We start from the raw sequence: 23,954 nt of genomic DNA, 5'->3' as shown, positions 1-23,954 counted from the left end.
CGACAAAGTGGGTACAGAAGGGAACATACCTCAGTATAATAAAAGCCATGTGTGACCAGCCTACAGGTAACATCATATGGTAAAAAGCTGAAAGCGGGCTTCCCTGGTGGTGCAGTGGTTCAGAGTCTGCTTGCCGATGCAGGGGACACGGGTTCGTGCCCCGGTCCGGGAGGATCCCGCATGCTGTGGAGCGGCTGAGCCCATGAGCCATGGCTGCTGAGCCTGCACGTCTGGAGCCTGTGCTCCGCAACGGGAGAGGCCACAGCAATGAGAGGACCGTGTACTGCAAAAAAAAAAAAAAAAAAGAAAAAAAAAAGAAAAAGCTGAAAGCATTTCCTCTAAGATCAGGAACAAAACAAGGATATCCACTCTCACCACTTTTATTCAACATAGTATTGTAAGTCCTAGCCACAGCAATCAGACAAGAAAAGAAATAAGAGGAATTCAAATTTCAAAGGATGAAGTAATGCTGTCACTGTCTGCAGATGACATGATACTATATGCAGAAAATCCTAAAGATGCCACCAAAAAATTATTAGAACTTATCAATGAATTCAGTAAAGTTACAGGATACAAAATCAATATACAGAAATCTGTTGCATTTCTATACACTAACAACTATCAGAAAGAGAAATTCCATTTACAGTTGCATCAAAAAGAATACCAGGAATAAATCTAAGAAGGTAAAAGACCTGTATTCACTGATGAAAGAAATTGATGACACTAACAAATGTAAAGGTGTACTGTGCTCACAGATTGAAGAATATTGTTAAAATGACCACACTCCCCAAGGCAATCTACAGATTCAGTGCAATCCCTATCAAAATACCAATGCTATTTTTCACAGAACTAGAATAATTCTAAAGTTTGTATGGAAACACCAAAGACCCCAAAAAGCCAAAAAAATCTTAAGAATGAAGCTAGAGGTAACATGTTCCCTGATTTCAAAGTATACTACAAAGGTATAGTAATCAAAACAGAATGGTACTGGCATAAAAACACACACAGATCAATGGAACAGAATAGAGAGCCCAGAAACAAACCCACACTTTTATAATCAATTAACCTATGATAAAGGATATACAACAGAAAAGACAGAATCTTCAATAAATGATTTGGGAAACTGGACAGCTACATGCAAAATAAACTGGACTACTTTCTCACACCATATACAAAAATAAACTCAAAATGGATTAAAGACTTAAATGTAAGACCTGAAACCATAAAGTTTCTAGAAGAAAAAACATAGGCAGGATGCTCTTTACCGTTGGTCTCAGTTGTGTGTGTGTGTGTGTGTGTGTGTGTATATATTATACATATATATGTATATTATATATATATATATATATATATTATATATATATATATATATATATATATATCTGATGTCTTCTCAGGTAAAAGAAACAAAAAAGAAATATAAACAAATGGGACTACATAAACCTAAAAAGCTTTTGTGCTTTTGCACAGTGAAAGAAACTACCAACAAAATAAAAAGGCCACCTACTGAATGGAAGATATTTGCAAAGGATGTATAAGTGGTTAACATCCAAATATAAAAAGAACTCATACAGGGACCTCACTGGTAGTCCAGTGGTTAAGACTCCACGCTTCCACTGCAGGGGGCATGGGTTCGATCCTTGGTCAGGGAACTAAGATCCTGCATGCCACGTGGCATAGCCAAAAAAAAAAAAAAAAAAAAAAAAATTTAGAAATGGACAGAGGGGACCTGAAGGACCTGAGAAGACATTTTCCCACAAAAGTCATACAGATAGATGCTAAATATCACTAACACCACGGAAATGCAAACCAAAACCACAGTATCACCTCACACCTGTCAGAATGGCTATTATCAAAAAGACAACAAATAACAAGAGTTCTCAAGCATGTGGAGAAAGGGGAACCCTCATGCACTATTTGTGGGAATGTAAATTGGTGCAGCCACTATGGAAAACAGTCAGGAGGCTCCTCAAAAAATTAAAAATAGGGCTTCCCTGGTGGCGCAGTGGTTGAGTCCGCCTGTCGATGCAGGGGACATGGGTTCGTAAGCCGGTCTGGGAAGATCCCACGTGCTGCGAAGCGGCTGGGCCCATGAGCCATGGCCGCAGAGCCTGCGCGTCCGGAGCCTGTGCTCTGCAACGGGAGAGGCCACAACAGTGAGAGGCCCATGTACTGAAAAAAAAAAAAAAAAATTAAAAATAGATCTACCATACGACCCAGCAATACCACTCCTGGGTATTTGTCCAAGGAAAGTAAAATCATTATTTTGAAAAGACATGTACGTCCCTATGTTCAATGCAGCATTATTTACAACAGCCAAGATATGGAAGCAACCTAATGAAGAAAATGTGTTACATAGATACAATGAAATAACAGCCATAAAAGAGAATGAAAATTTGCCATTAGCAACATGGATGGACCTGGAGGGTATTATGCTTAGTGAAATAGTTCAGACAAATAGTGATTTTACTTATATGTGGAATTTATAAAATAAAACCAAACGTAACAGAAACAGTCATAGATACTGAGAAAAACACATGCCAGAGGGGAGGGGTGTGTGGGGGGATATGTGAAATAGATGAGGAACATTAACAGGTACATACTTCCAGTTACAAAATAAATGAGCTGTAGGTATGAAAAAAATACATATACTTACATTCCAAAATGAACAGTTCAGTTAAAAAAAAAACACCTGTATTTGATTTTTGATATTTCAAAAAAATTTACACTCCAAAAAATGACTGAAAATATACTTCCTCTAGCTTAGAAATTTAGGGACTATAATCCAGACTAAATCCTGAAATTAAAAATGGCTCTCATTTGAGAAATTCGTAAGTTCCTCACAGGACAAGCCCTGAAATCTTTAGTTTACACAGTAGAGACTGTAGATTTCCCTACCATGGTCTAAGATAACACAATTTAATATAGCAATGAAGACAAGAGTACATTTCAATGTTTATCTCTGGAAAAGAATATTCATCACAGGTTCACAGCCAATTTCATTCCAGGTCTGGTTTTAACATTAAGAGTACTCTACAAACATTTCTCAAATGGAAAGGTCACTCGAGATGACATTATCAGCCTCCTAGAGCAAAGGAGGAATGTCATCAATTCTCCATTTTCAAAGATAATCAGTTACCAGTTAAGAGTAAAAACCACCAGACTCCAAAATCTACATATTTACTTTTTATTGAATTTGTTAATGTTAACAGAGTTTTTCCACTGCCAAACCATGCCTGAGAATTCAAAGAAAGAAATGGTACAATGGACAGCCTCATCCACCCATCATACAGCATATTAAAACTTGATTCATGTGCATCTTGATAATTTCACAATCTTTTAAAAAGTTATAACAAGGGTTGGAATTTTTAAATCTCCTGCAGGTCTTCAGATTTCTATGCCATTAAGTAACAGTTCCACATATTCATCTCAGTTCATTCCTCAATAACATAAACCCCAACGAAATTTTGCTGGAAAAAAATACATACTTTTTAGGGGAAATATGTGGCTCAGGGTCCAAGAGGTTATTTGTTAAAAAGATTTTTGGTTCTCAAATGAAGTCTTCAGATGAACCAAGAGTCCTTTCTCACTCATCCAACCTCTCCTTGGCTGGCTCAGCTACTCACCCAAGTACACCAGAACGTAGGCATCCTGCCTGCCACTTCAAACAATGCCATTACTGCCCAGACATGGTTCGCATCTGACAGCAGATGACTCTGTGACACTCCTAGGAGTGCGATTCCTGCACTGACACTTATTAAGACTGAACTCCTACAGGAAAATGCTCCCACATCAGGATAGTTTTACTCACCCATTTGCTTCACTCTTGCCAGTAGCACGTCTGCAACTCCTACATTTGGCAAAGGGATTTTATTATAGAGAAACCCAGACTCTGCATCAAGTGGTCACATGCCACTTTGAAATATTTCTATTGAACCGAAGATACAAAACGAGGAAATTACCAGACTATCTCATTAGATGGAAGGACTTTTCAGTAATCCTGGGTAGCGTCCTGATGGCCTCTCCCAGGACTCAAAATTACTGGATAGTTTAAGCTGTCATCATTAAAAACGGAAGTGCTACATCACCTGTCTTTCGCCCCTGACTCTCCAAATGAACAACGTAAAAAGACACACCCAGAGGTTGATGACAGAGCTAGGCTGGGACAATCACTGCGTCTAATACCCTAAACGTTTGGGTACAAGTGCATCTGGAATTCTTGTCAGAGATCATGCAAGATCCATGAAACTTCAGTGGGTTTTAGGTTGAGGTTCTGCTCTCACTGCTTTGAATTTATAAGGACACATCTGTGATTCCCTTGGCCTGAGCAGAAAATATACTCTTTCCACCAGTTTACTATACAACTTAGACCTGATGAGAGGAAGCTTTAACAGCACCTGAAGTAGAGCCCCTGCATCTACTGCCCTTTATATCAAAGGCCATCTGGTCCTGCTCTAGGGATTGGCAAATGCATGAGACGTTTCACAATTCCAATGCATATTTCAGGTTACTTAGTCAAGCAATATGCTCTGTCAAAGAACTATTCCAAGTCAAAGAAAAAAAAAAAAAAAGCCTTAATATGGAACACAGAAAAAGCACTACCCAAATAAAAAATTACTAAAAAAAATAAGATTATTCCCCCCCCACACACCCCTTTTCCCACTTGGTGACCCGAGTTTGGTTGAATTTAATTTGTGGTTACCTCAGAATACAACTCAAAGTTTAAATTATAAATCACAGCCCTACACAGACAATCTGAACACATCAGTTCTTTTGAGAGCGGCATGTTCCAGGAAGTCTAATACCCACTACAGAGTGTTCCTTATGAATGGGGCACAGGACAGGTTAATTAAGGTCACTTAAATCTTCATCTTTTACAGCAGATCAGAACCCAGATGGCTGACTTTCTGCAGGATTTCTGATAGGAATCCAGTAGAGCTGGTTTCAAGTTTCACATCGACACTTAAAAGCTGTAACCTTCTTATCCAGAAGTTGTGATCCACATGAAGTCCACAATGAGTGCAGCAAATCTGAGGTAGTCAACCCTTACGAAGGCTCAGTATCTGAACATAAAAAGATTTTGAAATGACCACTGGCTGCAGTTTTTGATTTTTTTGTATTTGCAGAGTAACTCTGAAAGAACACTGCTGAATCTAGTTCACACATTTATTTAACAATGAAAATCCCCCTAAATCCAATACACATAAAGAGCAGTTGTGATACTTTAAACTTCCATAGTGCAATAGGGCCGGTCCCGTATACTGAGTAGTCTGCATCAGTTGTAGATCCAGCAGAGATCAGATGATGATGGCTGTCCGTGGTGGTTAGCTGTGGTCTAGTTACCTTAGAAGGGTTAGCAAACACCATTCCTTAATTGTACTGTGTGTGGCTGCTTTTCTGATTCTCAAGCACAGCATACTGGTTGTCTAGCTGAAGTTTAAGGGCCTGGTTTTTTGAAACCTCATCCCTACCTCTAGTTTTGTGTCTTACTACTTCAAAGCTCTTCTCCATTTCTTTATCCCTAAGGGAAAAGAAATGTAATCAGTAAATATTTCTTCTTCACTAGGTTGTTTTGAAAATATCCTTCCTTGAATTTAAAAAAAAAGCCACCCCTTAGAGAAATCTTGAGGATGGGACAGGAGGGGGAAACTGGTATGTAAATCCTTTTTACCAAAACCATTTTTCAGGCTTCACTTGAACAGGAAGTATAGAATACTGTACTGAAGCTCCAGGGTCCTATTTTCTGTGGTAGCAAATCTACTGAATACTATTAACTGAAAACCTATTTGGGGACCAACTTCAAGACAACTGGAAAGTTAAAAAGCTGTCTAATGACATGGTGATTCCTTCTAAGACTCACGGTTACTCTTAGCAAATAACAGACAATACACATCTCTTTCTTTATGCATAAAGTAAGAACAACAATTTCCTCATTCAAGTAAAGTTCTACTCGTTATTCAAAGGACTCTCCACACATCTACTTTATGGGAGTGGGTCAGATAAAGGGGAGTGTGGTGAATCCCTGCCTCCCGTGGAGGACGGAACAGAGGAACAAGCCACGTACAGGTCTAAGTTCAAGCCAGCTGTGCTCTCAAAGAGGCAAAAGCACTGGGATTTAATTTAAAAGCCACCCCGAAAAATTTCCATCTGAGGTCATTTACATTTCTTCCCATTTTACTCTGTAAAAAATTCATGTCCCTAAATAAGATGTGGATGTGCCATATGTGGTCATTTAACTCCAGGTAGCATTCATTTTAAGTACCTGCTGAAATAAGATTATTTGTAATATTAGATTTATAAATGCCAACATCTTTCATCGACTCACATTAACTGGGAATATAATGAAATATTGCTGACTTTTCTAGTTTCTATATTACAAGGAACATAGAAGCAGCAATAATGTACTTAATATTTATTAAGAATTCTCACTGGATGAGACTTGTCATGGCTACAGAACGACATAGACTAGGGCTAAGGGACACTTGCAGACGAAGTCTGTCTTTGGTGCTCTTTCCTCTCGCCCCCCCCATCCCGGTCCTTCCCCCCTTCTCCCCCCAGTCCTGGGCATACAAATCCCACCTTAATTCTCAGTTGCCTCTCAGCTGCAGCTTGGGTTTTCAAATCCCAAATACCCCACTCCCTGGCCAAAGGATAGGGCTCCAAACCACAATATTGAGAATACTTACTTCCGGCTTTCTACATGCTTGGCAGTGGACTGCAGGGATGGGAACTGTGTATCACTGTAGATTTCTGGTGGTCCTTGGGGTGCTTTCCTTGTTGTGGTCAACCTGGCCCCAGGAGGCCTATACACACCACTAGTCATTGTCGGTTCTGGGGGTTCTGTAACTAACATTTCAAAACAGTTTAGAGAAACTATTCAAGTGCTTGGTGGTTTAATAAGCTACTCCTGAATTCCTGATAATTTTAAAAGTTATGGAAAAAAACAATACTTACATTAAGGGTCTCTGAACAACAGAAGAAAAGTTATCTAAGGAAATGTCCAAAAGCAAAAGCCTATTTTTCTAGGGTAAAAGTAGTCTTCCAATTTCTCTTCCATGTACAATTTTAATTATCTATGTAAATGAGTTCTATTAAATCAACTTATTGGAAGTGGGAAAGGAATCTGCTGGTCCTGGGAGACAGGCCTCATCAGGGACTACCTTTCAAAGTATGACCACTTTTACATCATCAATGAATTTTTTATTTTCTAATAAAACAGGAGAAAAAATTAAGCAGCCCAAAGTCTTGTACCATGACCAAGATTTTGGGGACACAGCCTTCCAGCTTTTCTTACATACCATTCGCCCCCAGATCCTAAACATGAATTCAGTGTTTTACACATGTTTTCTAGTTATCAAAAGCTTCCTTTCAAATGAACATCTCTACATGATTTATTAGCTCAAGTGTAATGCAGCTAGAAAGAAACATGCAAAAACTATGCATGGTAGTAATCTGTGATCTTTGGACAGTAACATTTGGGGTGATTTGTTATTCTTTATATTATTCTGTATAAAATGGGTATACATTAGAGCATTATTTCTCAAAATTTTTTCTTTATTGCTTTCCTAAAAGAGACTTTTAGACAACTTTCTCCTAAATAGTACCATCCCCATGCCCCAAGCAAAAAATGTTAATACCACAGATACACTGTACATATGTTTACATACCCTGGCCCTCTGATGGGCCACAAACCACTGTAAGATCTAAGATTTCTTTACCATTCCCACTCTCCCCCGAGCCAAGAAGCACTTTTCATCCTCTCGGGAGTCATAAAATCCACCCTTCTGAGAATTCATTCTTCAGACAGAGTAAAATGGGGAATGGAAAAAAAAAGACACGGGTACCCAATATTCCTTAGTCAGCCGTCAAACATTGAAAAAAAAATGCTTAAACATGTAAATCTGGCAAGCTATAGGACTGCAGTAAGATGTAAGCAGCCTACAGCCTTAACTTCCAAATTTCTTTATTGAGGATGTGAAAGTCTTTAGATCAGGCACAAATCTCTCTCCTAGGAATGGAAAGACCCTACTCACCCAGTGCAAGCGCGCATTATGTTGAAAGCTGACTGCATATAAAATTATACACAAAGAGACATCTTCATGAAAATGAAATATGAAGATTACCAACTACTGGAGTAGGAGGTGCTTGCACCGGAGCTGTTTTATTCCAGGGACCTGAAGATTTTTCTACACCACCACCACCTCCTCCGCCTTCTTCCCAGTTATCACCTGGATCTTCTCTTTTTTCATTTTCATCTTCTTCCTTTTCACTATTGGAAAATAAACAAGTGAATTCAATTACAGGAACACATCCTTAATTCTATCAATAACGATCTGTGATTCTGGAGAAGGTACTTAACCTCTTCAAGCCCAAACGCCTCACTTGTTTTAAAAAAAAGAGAGGAAGAATTAGGGAATTTATCTATTTTATGCATTAGGACTTCATGTAAAAGGATTCACTGCTGGAAAAAGGTTCAGAAAACCTCTCTGTCTGACAGTCTCCGTTTCCCTTTTTGCAAACTCCATACACTCAAGAACATCTAGAAATATTTATACTGACATGTCAGGCTTTTAACAACCTGTGTTGATTATTTATAGCAGTCCCTAGTAAGGGAGGGAAGAGAGGTCAATCTAGCCTGAAATGTAGAGAAAAGGGCAACTTGAAAGATTAAAAGTACAATTACTTGATTTTTTTCTAAGACCAAAGTGTACAAACAGGCACTTACGGTAAGCATATTTTTAGTGATCAAATGAATGGGTTTTAAAAGTTGTATAATTTCATTTGCTAATCCTTTAGTACATGTAAAAAAATACTCTTAAAATTAATTCACATTCCAACAGAGGAAAACAAGTTAGCATTCAGTATTTACATCAGTGCTTCATACTTTATTAGTGTCAGTCTCTACTGTCTAGACATAGGAAATACATAGAACTGGTCCCTAACATCAGAGACGTGTCACCCATTTAAAGAAGAGAATACAAGAACTCAGTCTTTGGCTCACTAGTGATTATAAATGCAAAATATATCCTCAGTGGTAACATACCATTCTAAGACTGACTGAACTGTTCTATTTAATTCCCATTTTTAATTTTTTAAGATTTGATGTGGACCATTTTTAATGTCTTTACTGAATTTGTTACAATATTGCTTCTGTTTTATGTTTTCTTGGTTTTTTGGCCACAAGGCATGTGGTATCTTAGCTCCACGACCAGGGACTGAACCCACAGCTCCTGCATTGGAAGGCAAATTCTTAACCACTGGGCTGCCAGGCAAGTCCCTATTTCTTTATTCTTGAATTGACTTGAGTCAGAAGTCTGTGATCTCTGCAAGGTATCTTTGATTATTTCTCCTTGTGTTGGATTACTTATTACTATTTTATGTAAGCCTGAATGTGCTAAATTATCAAGTACATGTATCTTGCCTCTCTATACCGCTGGCTTGACAGCACAAAGATAACTGCCAAATCAAACTTCCTTTTTGCAACTCTTTGCCCTTGAAGATGATGCACCTGGCACAGACCACCAACCTTCTCCCTGGATTACTTTCCATGACAGTGGTGGTGTTTCCTAGGTCTTCAGCTTATCAATCTCTGTCATCAATCTGTCCTTTCCTCTATTAAAAAAACAGGCTGCAGGACTTCCCTGGTGGAGCAGTGGTTAAGAATCCGCCTGCCAATGCAGGGGACACGGGTTCGATCCCTGGTCCAGGAAGATCCCACATGCCGCGGAGGAACTAAGCCCGTGTGCCGTAACTACTGAAGCCCACGCACTGCAACTACTGAGCCCATGTGCCTCAACTACTGAAGCCCCCATGCTCTAGGGCTCACGTGCTGCAACTACTGAACCTGCATGCTGCAACTACTGAAGCCCGTGTGCCTAGAGCCCATTCCCCTCAACAAGAAGCCAATTCAATGAGATGCCTGTGCACCGCAACAAAGAGAAAACCCGTGCACAGCTGTGAAGACCCAACGCAACAAAAAGAAAAAAAAACAAAAAGCTACATGCTGCTGCCTAAAGCTCTGTCCCTGGCCTTCCACTCTTTCAGACATTTTCTCCTTTTGATACCTGATCCATGACAATGGCCATAACAATGTATATATGACTCCCACCCTGACTGTGACCTTGGGAACATCAGGGCATATCCTGGTTTCTGCAAAATGACATCTAAGGGTGCTTTCTTTCCATGTCTATTAAAATAAGTCCTGGCTATATAACAAATTTCTTGAATAGCTAATGGTCTTCTTTAAAGACACTCATATAATAGTACCATCACATATTGCCCACCAACCAGAGATGATTCCAGAATTTAGAGGCCTAGGGTGGCAACAGAAAGCGGACAAGGGAACAAACTTATTTCAATCTGCATTTAGAGCATGATTTTACTAAAGACTATAGTTTGAGAGAAAAAAGCATGGGGAGTATGGCTAAGCCAGCCTTCAGTCTTCCTTTTTGCTAATACATAATAGAATCCCATGGAGCCATTTAAAATGATGTTAGGCCTACACTAACATGGAAGTAATAATGTCACATAAACCAACAATGTATCAATACTAAAAATCTATGCACCTAATATAGGTAGAAAGACAACTAGAATGATTTCTTGGGTAAATGTTAAAAAGTGGGTGCTAGAATGCATGACTTTATTCTCTTCATGGAGCAAGCAGTTATAAGCAGATTTTAAAGCCAAACTGCCTGGTTCAATACATCCAGGCTCTGCCATTTACTAGCCAGGAAGACTAAGTACGGCATCTAACTTCTGTATGCCTCAGTCTCCTCGTGTAAAAAGGGGATAACAGCCCCATTATGAAGATTGATTAACAGACATAAAGCACTGAGAACAGTGCCCGGCACATGGTAAGTGCCGTAAGCATTTGGTATTACATGCTTTTTATTTATTTATTAATTATTTTTAAAACATCTTTATTGGAGTATAATTGCTTTACAATGGTGTGTTAGTTTCTGCTTTATAACAAAGTGAATCAGCTATACATATACATATGTTCCCATATCCCCTCCCTCTTGCGTCTCCCTCCCACCCTCCCTATCCCACCCCTCTAGGTGGTCTCAAAGCACCGAGCTGATCTCCCTGTGCTATACGGCTGCTTCCCACTAGCTATCTATTTTACATTTGGTAGTGTATATATGTCCATGCCACTCTCTCACTTCGTCCCAGCTTACCCTTCCCCATCCCCGTGTTCTCAAGTCCATTCTCTACGTCTGTGTCTTTATTCTTGTCCTGCCCCTAGGGTCTTCAGAACTTTTTTTTTTTTAGATTCCAGATATATGTGTTAGCATACAGTACTTATTTTTCTCTTTCTGACTTACTTCACTCTGTTTGACAGTCTCTAGGTCCATCCACCTCACTACAAATAACTCAATTTCGTTTCTTTTTATGGCTGAGTAATATTCCATTGTATATGTGTGCCACATCTTCTTTATCCATTCACCTGTTGATGCACACTTAGGTTGCTTCCATGTCCTGGCTACTGTAAATAGGGCTGCAATGAACATTGGGGTGCATGACTCTTTTTGAATTATGGTTTTCTCAGGGTATATGCCCAGTAGTGGGATTGCTGGGTCATACAGTAGTTCTATTTTTAGTTTTTTAAGGAACCTCCATACTGTTCTCCATAGTGGCTGTATTAATTCCCACCAACAGTGCAAGAGGGTTCCCTTTTCTCCACACCCTCTCCAGCATTTTTTTCATATAAGCACCACATATACCACCTTTACAATAAGAAAAAACATAGTTTTCATTAAAAAAAAAAAAAGCAACATGAAAACATGTTCTTTTAAAATGGACACTAAGCAGTATGACCTTGCTTCCTAAAGCTTTTAAGTAGAATGATCAGGTAAGAGTATGAAAGTCATAATTTATCCAGGAGTCTAACAGTGGTATCCAAATATCAAAATTGTCCCAAAAGAAGTTTTTTTAAAAAAGTTACCCACCTCTGAAGCCACAACTATGTAATTACACTAAAATGTAATTTGCTTGGTCCATTAGTAAAAGCACAGGTGTTACTCACCTAGCTATAACTGACTACGTAGTTAGCAATGTCACAGCAACCCAATCCATGCCAGACAGGGTGATAAGATCCCCACAAAGATTTAAGTGACTTCATGGCACTTTTACACTCTTATATCCCCAAACTGTGATAGCTTTCATTTGGTCAATTACATTTAGAAATGGTTAATTTCAACAATGCACTGCATTAAAATAGCTTTTCCCTGAAATTATTTTAATATTTACACTCCAGAATTATCAGCTTGCAATAAACTGAAAACCAAAAAAATTTTAACACTGATTATCCCTAAGCAGAAGGGATTATGAATAATTCTTGCATATTTCTTTATGCTGTTATACTCTTCAAATGTTCTAAAGAACAAAAACATTGTTTTCCTAATCTGCAAAAAAATAAATTTTGAAGAAAAACTCCAATTTGGTCTGATAGAATGCTGAGTCTCAAAGAAAAGAAGATTCCTTTACTGTCTAGTGTTCATCACCTTTTCACCCTCAGAGACAAGTGAAGAAATGAATTTAAAAAAATCACAAATCTAAAATACCTCTAGATGACAAACTATCACTAGAAAATAAGAGTGATCTGTTTTAATTAGAGGGATTGTATATTGATAATAGGCACAAGACAACTTAGTATTTTGTTTCGTAAGATTCTGAAATATCAGCTAAACTAAACATTGGAAATTGTCTAGTCAAGACACTTCATCCAACAGAGGGGAAATAAGACCCAGAGATGCTAAGAGCCTTGTCAAAGTGCTGTAGTAACAATGGCAGGATAGAAATAATAGCCTACTACTCTTTCATATTTACATATTCCAGAAAATGTCAAACCTCCAGATGCCAAAGAACAAAAAACATGTTGCAAAGAATTATTTCCACTGAAGACAACTAGGCTAAAATTTGGCGTTTGACCCAAATATAATATACAACATCTCATCAGCTAAATTTGATGTTTTAAAAACTACAATGCTTAAAAAATAAATAAGTAAATAAAATAAAAATAAAAACTACAATGTTACTGTAAATTCATTATCACAATCCAAAGTATACTGTCTTAAATATGCATTAGTCTGTAGGCACTATTTTGGGGTAGGGGGAATGATAATGCTACAAAAAGGAATATTTACTGAGCATCTACTATGCCAGGCAGTGTTGTACCCGCTTTACAAAGTTAAAAATCAAAAGAACACTAAGGCGGGGAGAAGACCCATTGTACATATGAGGAGACTGATACTCAGATACTTAAGTACTTTCACCAGGGCTACAATGTAGCAGAGCCAAGTCAGTGGGACTCCAGAGCCCATATTCTTTCAGGTTGCCTATTACTTCATTTCACTCTCTTTATAGCTCTAAAATATGCAACAAAAATTTTCCCTATTTTGAGATTTGAGAAATTCACTTTTTTTTAGTAAGATTGATCAGGATCATACATTCTACAGTAGTGTATTTATAAAGAACAGAACATTCTTACCTCCTTATCTCAAGGGACATTACAGGAGAATTTATGTATCCTAACTCCCCCTTCCCCAAAAGCAGCTAAAACAAAATCCAGACTTGACTGCACTTTAGCCAGAATGCTGGGCAGCTCCACTGATTTAACCCTATTATCCAACCACTGTTACAACAGTAAACTGGGGGGATAGAAATGGCCTGATGTGCCATGGCTGGCAGCTTAAAATGTCACTGTATTTCATCCAAGGACTCTTTCTTGACCCGTTCACGGTAGACCTAAGCGTCTCTCCTGGACTCCACGGCCCCTACACATCACTGACATGACCTGCTAGTGTTCAGTAGAGCATGAGTTATTTTTGTTTACAACTCCGAGACCCAGCAGTCGATGCCCAATATCCAGGACTCAGCAGTCCCACAACTATTTGCTACAACGAATCCAGCTTGGATGCTGGAATAATTCCTTCTCTTCAAAGGACAACTTAACCAGCTCTACCTAATGGGTTTAAAAGTCTAGATTTCTTAAGATTCTTAGAAAACCATTGGGCTCCAAGGACTCAATTTTTTACTGAAACATGACAAATGCTCACCATTTAGTAATAAGTAGTAAATGAAATCTTTCTTCCTCAAATCCATTTTAAAGATGGGAAAGGCCTATAGGTCCTACTATCAACCAATAATCTAAGCTCAAGCAGTAGGCCCCTTCTTTTATCACCATCTCAATGGCTTCCCTCTCAGAACTTGTCTGTAAACAATGATGTGATCTTGAATAAGATTTATTAACTTAGACACAAAACTTGACACATGACCTCATAATACTCTTGGTACTTAAATCTTGAGCTAATGGGTAAATGTGAGCTAGGACATTAATACAGTATGCTTGCTGCTGCTGAAAACCTACCCCCTTTCAATTGCACACTCATCTTCAACAAACGTCCAGCATGCTAACTTACTACGAGGACTAGTGCCAAGAACTTTTAAGACTGTATGCAGCTAACTAAAGAGAAAGTAAGCGTGGGCAAAAATGATTTGTAGATCTCCGGCAAGAGCATAAGGGTACTTATTCTACTATTCTTGCAACTTTTCTGAGGTTTGTAATTTTTCAACACAATAAGTTGGAAGAAAAAAAAATTAAGACTATAGATGGAGAATTTCAAGACATTTTTAAGTCAACTTCAAAGTTTCATTTTCCCTTGTTTCATATTGAAATAGCAAGGCTGTCTCTCTCATGGATAGAAAAGGTAACAAACTAAAGGCATAACCACCCCCCTCCAATTCTAGAGGAGAGATCTCATTTCTCTCCCCTTTCAAGGGCTTCTGCCCAAAAGGTAAGACCAAGTCATAAAAGACAATCATTCAAGATCTCCAGCAACTCTGAGAAGGATTTCTCTTTGTATGGTTATACTAATGCCAACCCGAACATGTCATGTTCTTCTATTAAGTCCATAGTGAACTGACTCACCAGAGTAGGACTTTAGTCATGATAATATTATGTGCCTCCACTACCCCTTCTCCTCAAATATTGGTATCATAAAGCAGGTGCCTCATGGTTAAATAGCAGAGAAATTCTCAAGAGTAAGACATTCTAATTTACCCACTAAATAGAGGTTGATTAACATTAACCAAGTGGATATATTATGAACATCCTGTTCAAAATCCTCACAAAAATCCTGAGTAGTCATCTCAATTTTGCAGATAACATTCACAAGTAAAGTAACTCGCCCAAGGTCACACATAAGCAGCAGGGCTAAAATGCAAGCCCAGGTTTGTCTTTCCCTAAAGTCCATGTTTTTGCTACATTATCAACTATATCCTATTTGTGTGAGTAACCTACTTCCCATTCTATTGAACCAATGCGTCTTTCCTTGTAGACTCCCACTCCTACTGAGTTTCAATGTCAAGAACATTTAATACAAAGTTTATAAAGATATTCAGTACATGGTTGACCCTTGAACAACAGGGGTGTTAACATGCCTCATCTGCGGTTCCTCCGTATGGGTAGATTCAACCAACTGCAGGTCGTGTAATACAGCATTTACTATTGAAAAATATCTGCATATAAGTGGACCCATGCAGTTCAAACCCATGTTGTTCAAGGGTCAGCTGTATAAAGTGAAAGTTTTTGTCATTATTATTAACCCTCTGATGGCTTCTCACTCTCAAGCCTTCCCTGGAAGCCATTAGGTTCCCCTCTGTTGATTTATGAAGGCAATGGAGATAGACCCCAGACTCCACAGTGACTGAGAATCCACAAAAACAGCTTCCTGAAGAAGGTATGTTTCTCAATGTTAGCAGGTAAGAGAAAGATCTCTGGATGGCCACTTAGGGGCAATGACTAGATGCTAAATAATGAAAAATGCAGTACAAAAAAGCTGGTCTAGGGCTTCCCTGGTGGCGCAGTGGTTGAGAGTCCGCCTGCCGGTGCAGGGGACACGGGTTCGTGCCCCGGTCTGGGAGGATCCCACATGCCGCGGAGCGGCTGGGCCCGTGAGCCATGGCCGCTGAGCCTGCGCGTCCGGAGCCTGTGCTCCGCAACGGGAGAGGCCACAACAGTGAGAGGCCACAACAGTGAGAGGCCCGCGTACAGCAAAAAAAAAAAAAAAAGCTGGTCTACTTCAGGTCAAGCAGACCTTAATGCTCATAGTAGCTGAGATTTACTTATGCCCCTGGCAAAGGTGAAGGATATAAATGATTTTAGAAATGTTTCACCACCTCGGGAGTAGCCAAAAATGAAGAAAAAATAACCCTGAATGGATATGGGATATATACTCAATGACAAAAATAGGTGCAGTTTAAATATCCTCATGCACTTCTAGCATTCAATGAACTTGAAACCTTTCCCTCAGAAAGGGCTGCTATTGCTCAGTAAGTCTGAGTCTTGGAGAACATGCAGTCTAGGGCCTGCAGTCAGGAAAGGCAGAGCAAGAGCCTTATTCTACAACAGAACACAGGAACCAAACACACAGGCAGTTCCACTATCACAAATGGCTGTTAATAATTGCACATCCCTACCTCCCCATTTTAAACGTCAAGCCCTAGGAGAAAGAAAACGGATATTTTCTAAACTATGTCTCTTCAAAAACATCTAACATTGGGACTTCCCTGGGGGCGCAGTGGTTAAGAATCCTCCTGCCAATGCAGGGGACATGGGTTTGATCCCTGGTCCGGGAAGATCCCACATGCCGCGGAGCAACCAAGCCCGTGCACCGCAACTACTGAAGCCCGTGCACTCTAGGGCCCGTGTGCCACAACTACTGAGCCTGTGTGCTGCAACTACTGAAGCCCATGTGCCTAGAGCCCATGCTCTGCAACAAGAGAAGCCACGGCAATGAGAAGCCCGCGCAACGCAATGAAGAGTAGCCCTTGCGGCAACTAGAGAAAGCCCATGTGCAGCAACAAAGACCCAACACAACCAAAAAAAGAAAGAAAAAACAAAAACAAAAAACATCTAACACACAAAGAAAGCCAAGAAGTGGCTGGGAATAAACCTCCAGTCTAATCACCTCTACTTCACACCAACACGGAAGGTATTTCACGTGTGGGGAAGCTGCATGGGGAAGCTGCATTTCCTAAAAGTTTCCCACTGTCAATCAGGTTTCACTTTGCTTAAGCTCACACAGCGACGTGAAAGAACCTAGGACATGAATACCTAGTTGCGGTAAGTATCCAACAAATGTCATAAAAGTTAGCCCTGGTTTTTTAATAAGTTATTTAACACCATAAATGTTACCATCTAGAGAGGTCAAAAGACAGTATTTTGTTAAGGAAAAGTATTTCCTCCACTGTGCCAGGCAGTCACGGGCATATATAAATCACAGACTTCAAACTGGGAGGCAGTGCATCTGGTTCACTTCTTTTTTTGGCTGTGCTGTGTGGCGTGCGGGACTTTAGCTCCCTGACCAGGGATGGACCCCAGGCCTCTGGTAATGAGACTGCGGAGTCCTAACCACTGGACTGCCAGGGAATTCCCAGGGATCACTTATTTCTTGAAACTCAGAATAAAGAGTTTTTTAATCTAAACCAATGGATTTTCTACTTCACGAGACCCTTAAAAACATGACATTTATTTACATGAATCTGAAGTTCATGTGACTACCATAGACTGGACTTGACAAAATACGTTAATTTCAAATCCTCTAAGCCAACCAATCCAATTTTCAGAAATTACTGTTTTCTTGAACTTTAAAAATGTACTTAGACTATGATTCCATTTCCACAAATTTCTAGGAAAATTAATCTAGTGTTAGGTTAGTGGCTATTTGAGGGGTGAAAACAGTGACTACGAGGGGGCTTTCTTCTCTACCAGTAATGTTCAGTTTCTTGACCTCAGTGCTAATTACACAAGTTGGTTTCACTGTGTGAATACGTAAAATCTTTATTTCCCTCTAACTATGCTTCAATTACGAATACATATATAGCTTGTTTGTAAAATCTGTTATTTCCCTCTAACTATGCTTCAATTACGAATACATATATAACTTGTCTGTCACAGAGGATCTGAAAACCACCCGTTATTTTTGGAAAAAGAAAAACTAAGTTCGACCCACCAATATTAAAAGTAAAAATTTTGAAACCACAAAATCCATTTTAGCTGTCTCAAAAAGGCCTAACCAAGATTTGAAGCAGGCAAGCTCTCACAGGATTTTAGAGCTGGCAGCTAATTTGATCAGCATATAGAAGGGCTGCCATCAGAGCAATAGGCACAATCCATTAGAGTCCTAATAAGCATATCTAAAACACAAGAGTACTGTGATGCTGTTTTGGGGCTAAAAAACCCCAAACATACAGTATCTATCCTTTGGGTTATCTAAGCACATCTGTAACCAGACCATACCTTATTTGCATTGCTTGAACTCTTAGGCCGCTGTAATCAACCTCTTTTTGCTCAAATTCTTTCCACTCATCTTCATCCTGTAAAACAGGTACCACTTAGTCAATTAAAGCTATTTGTAAAAACACAACTAAGACAACTATCAGACTATGAAAAAGGGATCAAGCGGCTGGAACCTAAAGTGTGGACTCGTTTTCTGGCCAAAGCCCTTGCTCAATCCCAAGGCCAACTAGGCTGGAGGACAAACGTGAGTAAACTTTACTTCCACCGCGTTCCTTCATGAGACCTGTTACTTTAAAAGCAACCAGGAAACGCCAGATGAAATCAACAGGAAGCCCACAACGAAACGTCTAGCTCAATCCTGCCATGAGACTTTTCTTTTACGGGCTTCGAGACCAAGTCGTGCCAGTTAGAGCTGCCACAAATGTGATTGTTAGAAAATTCAGCTCAGACTACTGGTCTGAAATCAGAACGCTAAATTACTCAGAGTAGACGTCATTCGGTAGATGCACTTCCGACCCGGGCCGATTCCCCGGGAGGGTGCCGCCGCCAGCCTGCGTCCTCGCCCGAGCCAAGCGACGCGGGTCGGGAGCGGGGTGTCGGGGGTCCAGCGGGGAGCGCGAGGCGGCCCGCCGTGGGAAGCCCGCGTCACGTGGCAGCCTCCGCGCCCATCAGCCCGCCAGCCGGGCCCGGGCCGCCCCTCCCGGCCGTTTCCCCGGGCAGGCAAGCAGGCAGGCGGGCGGGGGCGGGCACATGGGCGCAAGCGTGCGGCCCGGGCCCCGACTCCCAGTCTCCCTGGCCCCTCACCTTTGTCACAACCTTGGTGGCGGCCCCGGGGCCCGTGGCCCCCGCGCCCGCGGTCCCGCCGTCGCCCGGCCGGGTCCCCGCGCCCGCCCCACCGCCCGCCGCGCCCGCGGCTCCGCTGCTCCCGCCGGCGACGCCCGCCGAACCCGCGGCGCTCGCCGCCCGGTTGCTCCGTTCCTTCTTCTTCTTCTTGTCTCTCTTGGCGAAGAAGTTGTCCAGGCTCCGCTCCTCCATCTCAGCCATGGTCGCGGCCTCCTCGGCCCGGATGGGTGGGGCCGGCGGCGGGCGCTGCCCGCGGGGCTTCGAGCTCGGGGTCGAGGCCGGCTCGGCGCTCAAGCTCCCGGGCGCGGCGACGCCTCAGCCCCGCGGGGTCGCCGAGGCGTTTGCGGCGGGGCGAGCGGCTCCCCCCGCGTGCTGGCGAACGGTGGTACGGCCCTCCTCGGGGCTCGCGTGCCGCTGCCGCTGCCGCCGCCCCGCCCGGGCTGCAGCGACAGCGGTGCAGGATCCCGCCCGCTCCGCAGCCGGAGGGCAAAGGGAACGTGCGGGCCAGAGGTTCCAGCGAGAGTGCTAGGCTAGCGGCGGCGCGTGAAGGAGGAGGACGCGCGCACGCACGCCCAGAGAGGAGGGGAAGGGGGTTGGGGAGGGGAGGGAGAGGGAGGGGGGCGGGCGGGCCACCAGAAGAGAGAGGCAGCACCCGCGCCTGCGTACTTAGCTCCGCCCGCCAGTGTGGGAGCGTGGAGGGGAGGGCGGCGGGAGGAGACGGAGGCGGGGCTGGCAAAGGAGCCAATCAGATGCCAGAACGAAGTGCTTTAGCGACAATCCCTGTCTCGGACGGGGCGGGGCCATGGCTTGGGGGCGGGGAGAGGGTATATGCTAAATAAGTGACGTGCCTGAAAACTCTTGCCTCCCGATTGGTCGAAGGTTTAGCCTTGGGGGCGGGCATTTAGAGGGCTGGTTGGTGACTTGGCTAAAGAGGTCCGGTCGAAGGGGCGGGTAGGTCCCGTCTGGGCGCATGCGTAGGATACACGTGTGTCTGCTCGTCCGGGGCCAGCTGGGGCTTTGTAGTCGTTTGAACTTTAGCGAGACGGAAAGGCCCTGTGTTAAGCTAGCTATGTTAAAGATGGTACCATCCGCTCTGCTGGCCTCTGTACTTTCACCCTCTCTGGTCTGGCAGCTATTCATTTTCATCGTAGGGGATGATTGTTATGAAAGTGAGGAGCAGTAGCCTTGAAGTTTAGTTCTCATTTACTAAAAGATCTTAGGAAGCCAGTAGGTAGTTAAAAGGAGATTGGTTTTACCTATACTCCACCCTCTACTAGATATTGATATATCTACCAAGGTCAAGCTAAATAAATCTGACCCTCAAGCTCCTGATCTGTAAAATGGAGATGTTAGCTCTTGCAAGATACTTGGGGAAAGAGTACCTCTTAGTTGCAGTGCTTAATAGACATTGGATGCGATAAATGATTTTACATTTAAATAGTATCCCCTGCCCTGACAAGATGATGACTGTAATCTATCTTTTTTTTTATCCCTGATAAGAGGAGGGGAATGGCATACCATAGTAATGGGGACCAAATGTGCCCATGCTATATGTGGTTGTCCCATTTAAGTACCTTCTGGGCCCTGAGAATGAAATGAATCCTTGCATATGAAAAAGGGCCTCTAATGTAAAGTACTAAACTTTCCACTTCCTCCTTCTAAAGACAGAACTGTCACAACCACTGAGGAAATGACTCAGACTTATGTTAGTAGCCTTGTGGGGTAGATAGAGCACAGCCAGTAAATGGAGCTACTTCTTGGTCTTTTCCTTTACAGTTTTTCCGTTAAAGTTTGTCTCCCCTATGCCCCCTCCACCTACACTACTATTAACGTACTAAGCCTAGAATATGTCAAAGAAGCAAATCAAGGGCCTGGCCTTGGCCAACAGCAAGCTTCCGTATAATTCCGCAAACAAACTGCCCTCAACCACCTGGGATGGGTCTCCAGGTAGCTTCCTTCTGTGACACCAGGTATCTTCTTGTGATGCAGGCCAAGTTCAGTATTGCCCCTCCCCCACCTCCCTTAACATCTCTGATCAAATTTCTTTTTCTTCCTTTCTCTCCCTCCCTTGCTTTCCTCCTTCCTCCTTCCCTTCCTTCCTTTTGTTCTTTCTTTCCTCGTCTGTGAAGGACCTCTTTAGCTATATTTAAGGCAACGCGCTTTGTTCCAGGCAGAGTAATTTGTCATTCCTGCCTTCAACTCCATTATCATCTAGAAGAAAACATCTAGATATGAATCACTGAAATTCAGTCCTCCCTTTCTTAGGTCCCCATCAATGTATCCGTGTCTTGAAAGAATTAATGATGGGAAAAAGCAGAGGGGGTACAGCAGTTGAGGGTTAATGCAGTGAAATTCCCTACGACATCTTTCAGTGTGATTGATGGCATGCTCCCCAAACTTGATCATATGTAAAAAGCTCAGGTCAGGCCAGTAGAGAGACCAGGGTCTTTGTGGTTGGGTCATTATCTGTAGTTAATACTCTCCTCCATGAAGCTAGTCTCCTCCACTTTGAATCCCCTGACCTGAAACTGACAGCATATATTCCTACCAGGTTTTCCTCTGAAATCTCCCTTGCTACCCTCCTCCAGATGGGTTACACAGAGCCCTGAATCCTCATCTTCACCCCGTCCTCATCATGAAGAAGCATCCTGCTCTCTCAATGTTTGGACCTTCCTCATCTTTAAAGCAAAACAGACCTTCATTTGTACTCGGTAGATGGAAAGTTGAATAGTGGCGAGCCCTCGGAACATTACCAGGTATTTCAGCACATCTTCTAAGGATCCTAATGCTGTCTGAATGTGGAAATTTCTCTCTGAGTCCTCTGAAGTGGTATAATCCAAAGGACATCATTTATCTCCCTCAACAAGGCCCGCTGAGCTCCAATATTCCATGAGCTCAAGAGCTGGCAGAGGGCAGCTGGGCCCAGCCCCATTATCCCTGGGTTCTTTTTTGCTGAGCTATTCATTCCAAGTTCCATTCTGCTACCTAGGCTGGAAATTCCACACACGCTCAGCTCAAAGGAATGCAGCTGATGCTGGCCAAAGACTTGCCAGGAAGTGGGGAGTAACTTTTCATTTGTGGCTTCCTCTCTCAGATCTGTGAGCTACTGCCTGGCCTGTTGCACTGACGACCTTTTCCAACTGGGGAGAAGGTACTTTCAGGTCACTTCCTCTGGTGAAACCTCTACTGACTTCTACAGGCAGCCTGGTTCCTGACCTTTAAAGGCCCAGAGACCTTTTGTTTGGTATGTGTGTTTGATGCTTTCCTGGTATTTGCATGATTTGTTGTTTAACTATTCATCCACTCGTTAACTCATTCATTTATGTAAAGCATTTATTTAATGAGCAGCTACTGTATGCCAGGCCTGATGTTAGGAGTTAAGTATAAGTCAGATATAGGCCCTTCCCTCACAGAGCTTACTGTATGGTAAACTGGTAGCCGGAAGCACACACATATACATACAATTATAGCACATTGCAAATGTAATAGGGGCCGGGCGGGTGCGCAGCCCTTAGAGCCTGGGTTAGAGGTCCACTCCACCAACAGTCAGCCTTGCAGTGGTCCTTGCAGCAGAGAGTGCGGTGAGAGGGGGATCACGGCTTTCTCCCTGGGACCCTCCAGGCCCTCCGGCCTTGGGGCCAGCAGGTGATCTGGGGGGCCCGGGGACAGGGCTGTGTCCTGCAGGGCTCCAGAGCCCTCGCCACAGGCACCCATTGGCCAGGCCCAGGCCTTGAAGCAGCCGAGAACCTCTCCCTCATCCCCACTTCCATGACCTAATGGCAGCGGCTGTCTTCTGCAGGACATGGCCCCCGTTTGGGCAGCTTGAGGAGCCTGAGGGCCGGTGGGGTCCTGTGCGCCTTGCCCCCGCAGTGATGACGGCTGGGCAGGGTCTGGGGACCCGGCCCTGAGGGCGCCACCAGCTGAGATCTGCCTCTTCAGCCCGGCCTGGGCACTGGAGGGAGGACCCAGACTGGGTGCCGGACAAATGCTCCTGGGCAGGGTAACCGGCCTATGCAGGGACCCCCTCCCCTTAGCCAGGGCCTGGACCTTGGAGGACGAAAGTTGAGCCTTGGAACCTTGCCCTTTCTAGGTAGAACAGAGGATAGCACTTGTTTTGGTGGAGGTTTACAGGAACATGGTGACCTGACCTCAAGAACAAAGGATCTGACACCAAGAAGTTTGCAGCAACTAACCATGCCTCTCTCTTACCTTTCCTATAAAAGGGCTTTGCTGAAAGCTTTTGGGGAGTTTGGGGTTTTTAAGGCATGAGCCACCCCTCTCCTTGCATGGCCCCGCAATAAACTTTTCTCTGCTCCAGACTCTGATGTTTTGGTATTGTTTCACCTCACTATGCATTGGACACATGGCCTTGTGTTCGGTAACAAAAACACTTGAAGGTAAGAATGGTGTTGGGCGTACAGCCTACGTCACAGAAGCATTTGACCGAAGTTTGTAAAATGTCTCCACTAGTCTCCAGTTTTCCACATTAACAGGGGATTGCACAAACCATGGACTATCTAAGTGTTCCTTAACATCGTTCCTTGTTGGCTTTAGAATACATAGTCAGCCATGTATAGCCAAAAATTTGACCTTCCTCCTCAACCTCAAGTCCCTCGTTAGCTCGTCCCTGACATTAAGGTTCTAGTTGGAGGATAAATGGTTAACAAGAGGAATGAGGTCCCAGACACCAGTGGCTACCCAGAAGAGCCTGTTTCCAGAAAGAGGTAAAGGGCTGCCATGCATGACCCTGAACCCCCCCCCCCATATATAAACCTACCACCAAGACTTGCAAAAGGGAGTTGGACTCATT

At 42.7% G+C, this 23,954-nt stretch overlaps 1 protein-coding gene and 1 long non-coding RNA gene across 7 annotated transcripts; one reads left to right on the top strand and one right to left on the bottom strand.

Moving 5' to 3' along the window:
* Window positions 1-3,173: 3,173 nt before the first annotated feature.
* Window positions 3,174-19,345, bottom strand: CDV3 (CDV3 homolog; the record flags this gene model as incomplete). Of its 6 annotated transcripts, none has more annotated exons than XM_082625279.1 (5): window positions 3,174-5,521; window positions 6,687-6,846; window positions 8,124-8,269; window positions 18,302-18,378; window positions 19,106-19,345. In XM_082625279.1, 5 exons carry the CDS (start codon window positions 19,343-19,345, stop codon window positions 5,371-5,373), a joined length of 774 nt encoding a protein of 257 aa, XP_082481405.1. The 6 variants fall into 6 exon arrangements, with proteins under 6 accessions (XP_082481405.1, XP_082481409.1, XP_082481408.1 ...); XM_082625283.1 differs by having other exon boundaries at window positions 3,174-5,343; XM_082625282.1 differs by having other exon boundaries at window positions 3,174-5,063.
* A 2,318-nt stretch (window positions 19,346-21,663) lies between these two features.
* On the top strand, window positions 21,664-23,506 carry LOC309806323. The gene is made up of 3 exons (XR_014294374.1): window positions 21,664-21,900; window positions 22,239-22,388; window positions 23,235-23,506. It is a non-coding gene; the product is annotated as an uncharacterized lncRNA (long non-coding RNA).
* The last annotated feature ends 448 nt before the right edge of the window (window positions 23,507-23,954 follow it).

The sequence above is a fragment of the Mesoplodon mirus genome, assembly GCF_964341445.2.
Source record: "Mesoplodon mirus genome assembly, chromosome: 6".
In the NCBI taxonomy this organism is placed as follows: domain Eukaryota; kingdom Metazoa; phylum Chordata; class Mammalia; order Artiodactyla; family Ziphiidae; genus Mesoplodon; species Mesoplodon mirus.
The sequence above is the reverse complement of the archived record's forward strand: the minus strand, read 5'-3'. Positions and strand labels throughout refer to the sequence as shown.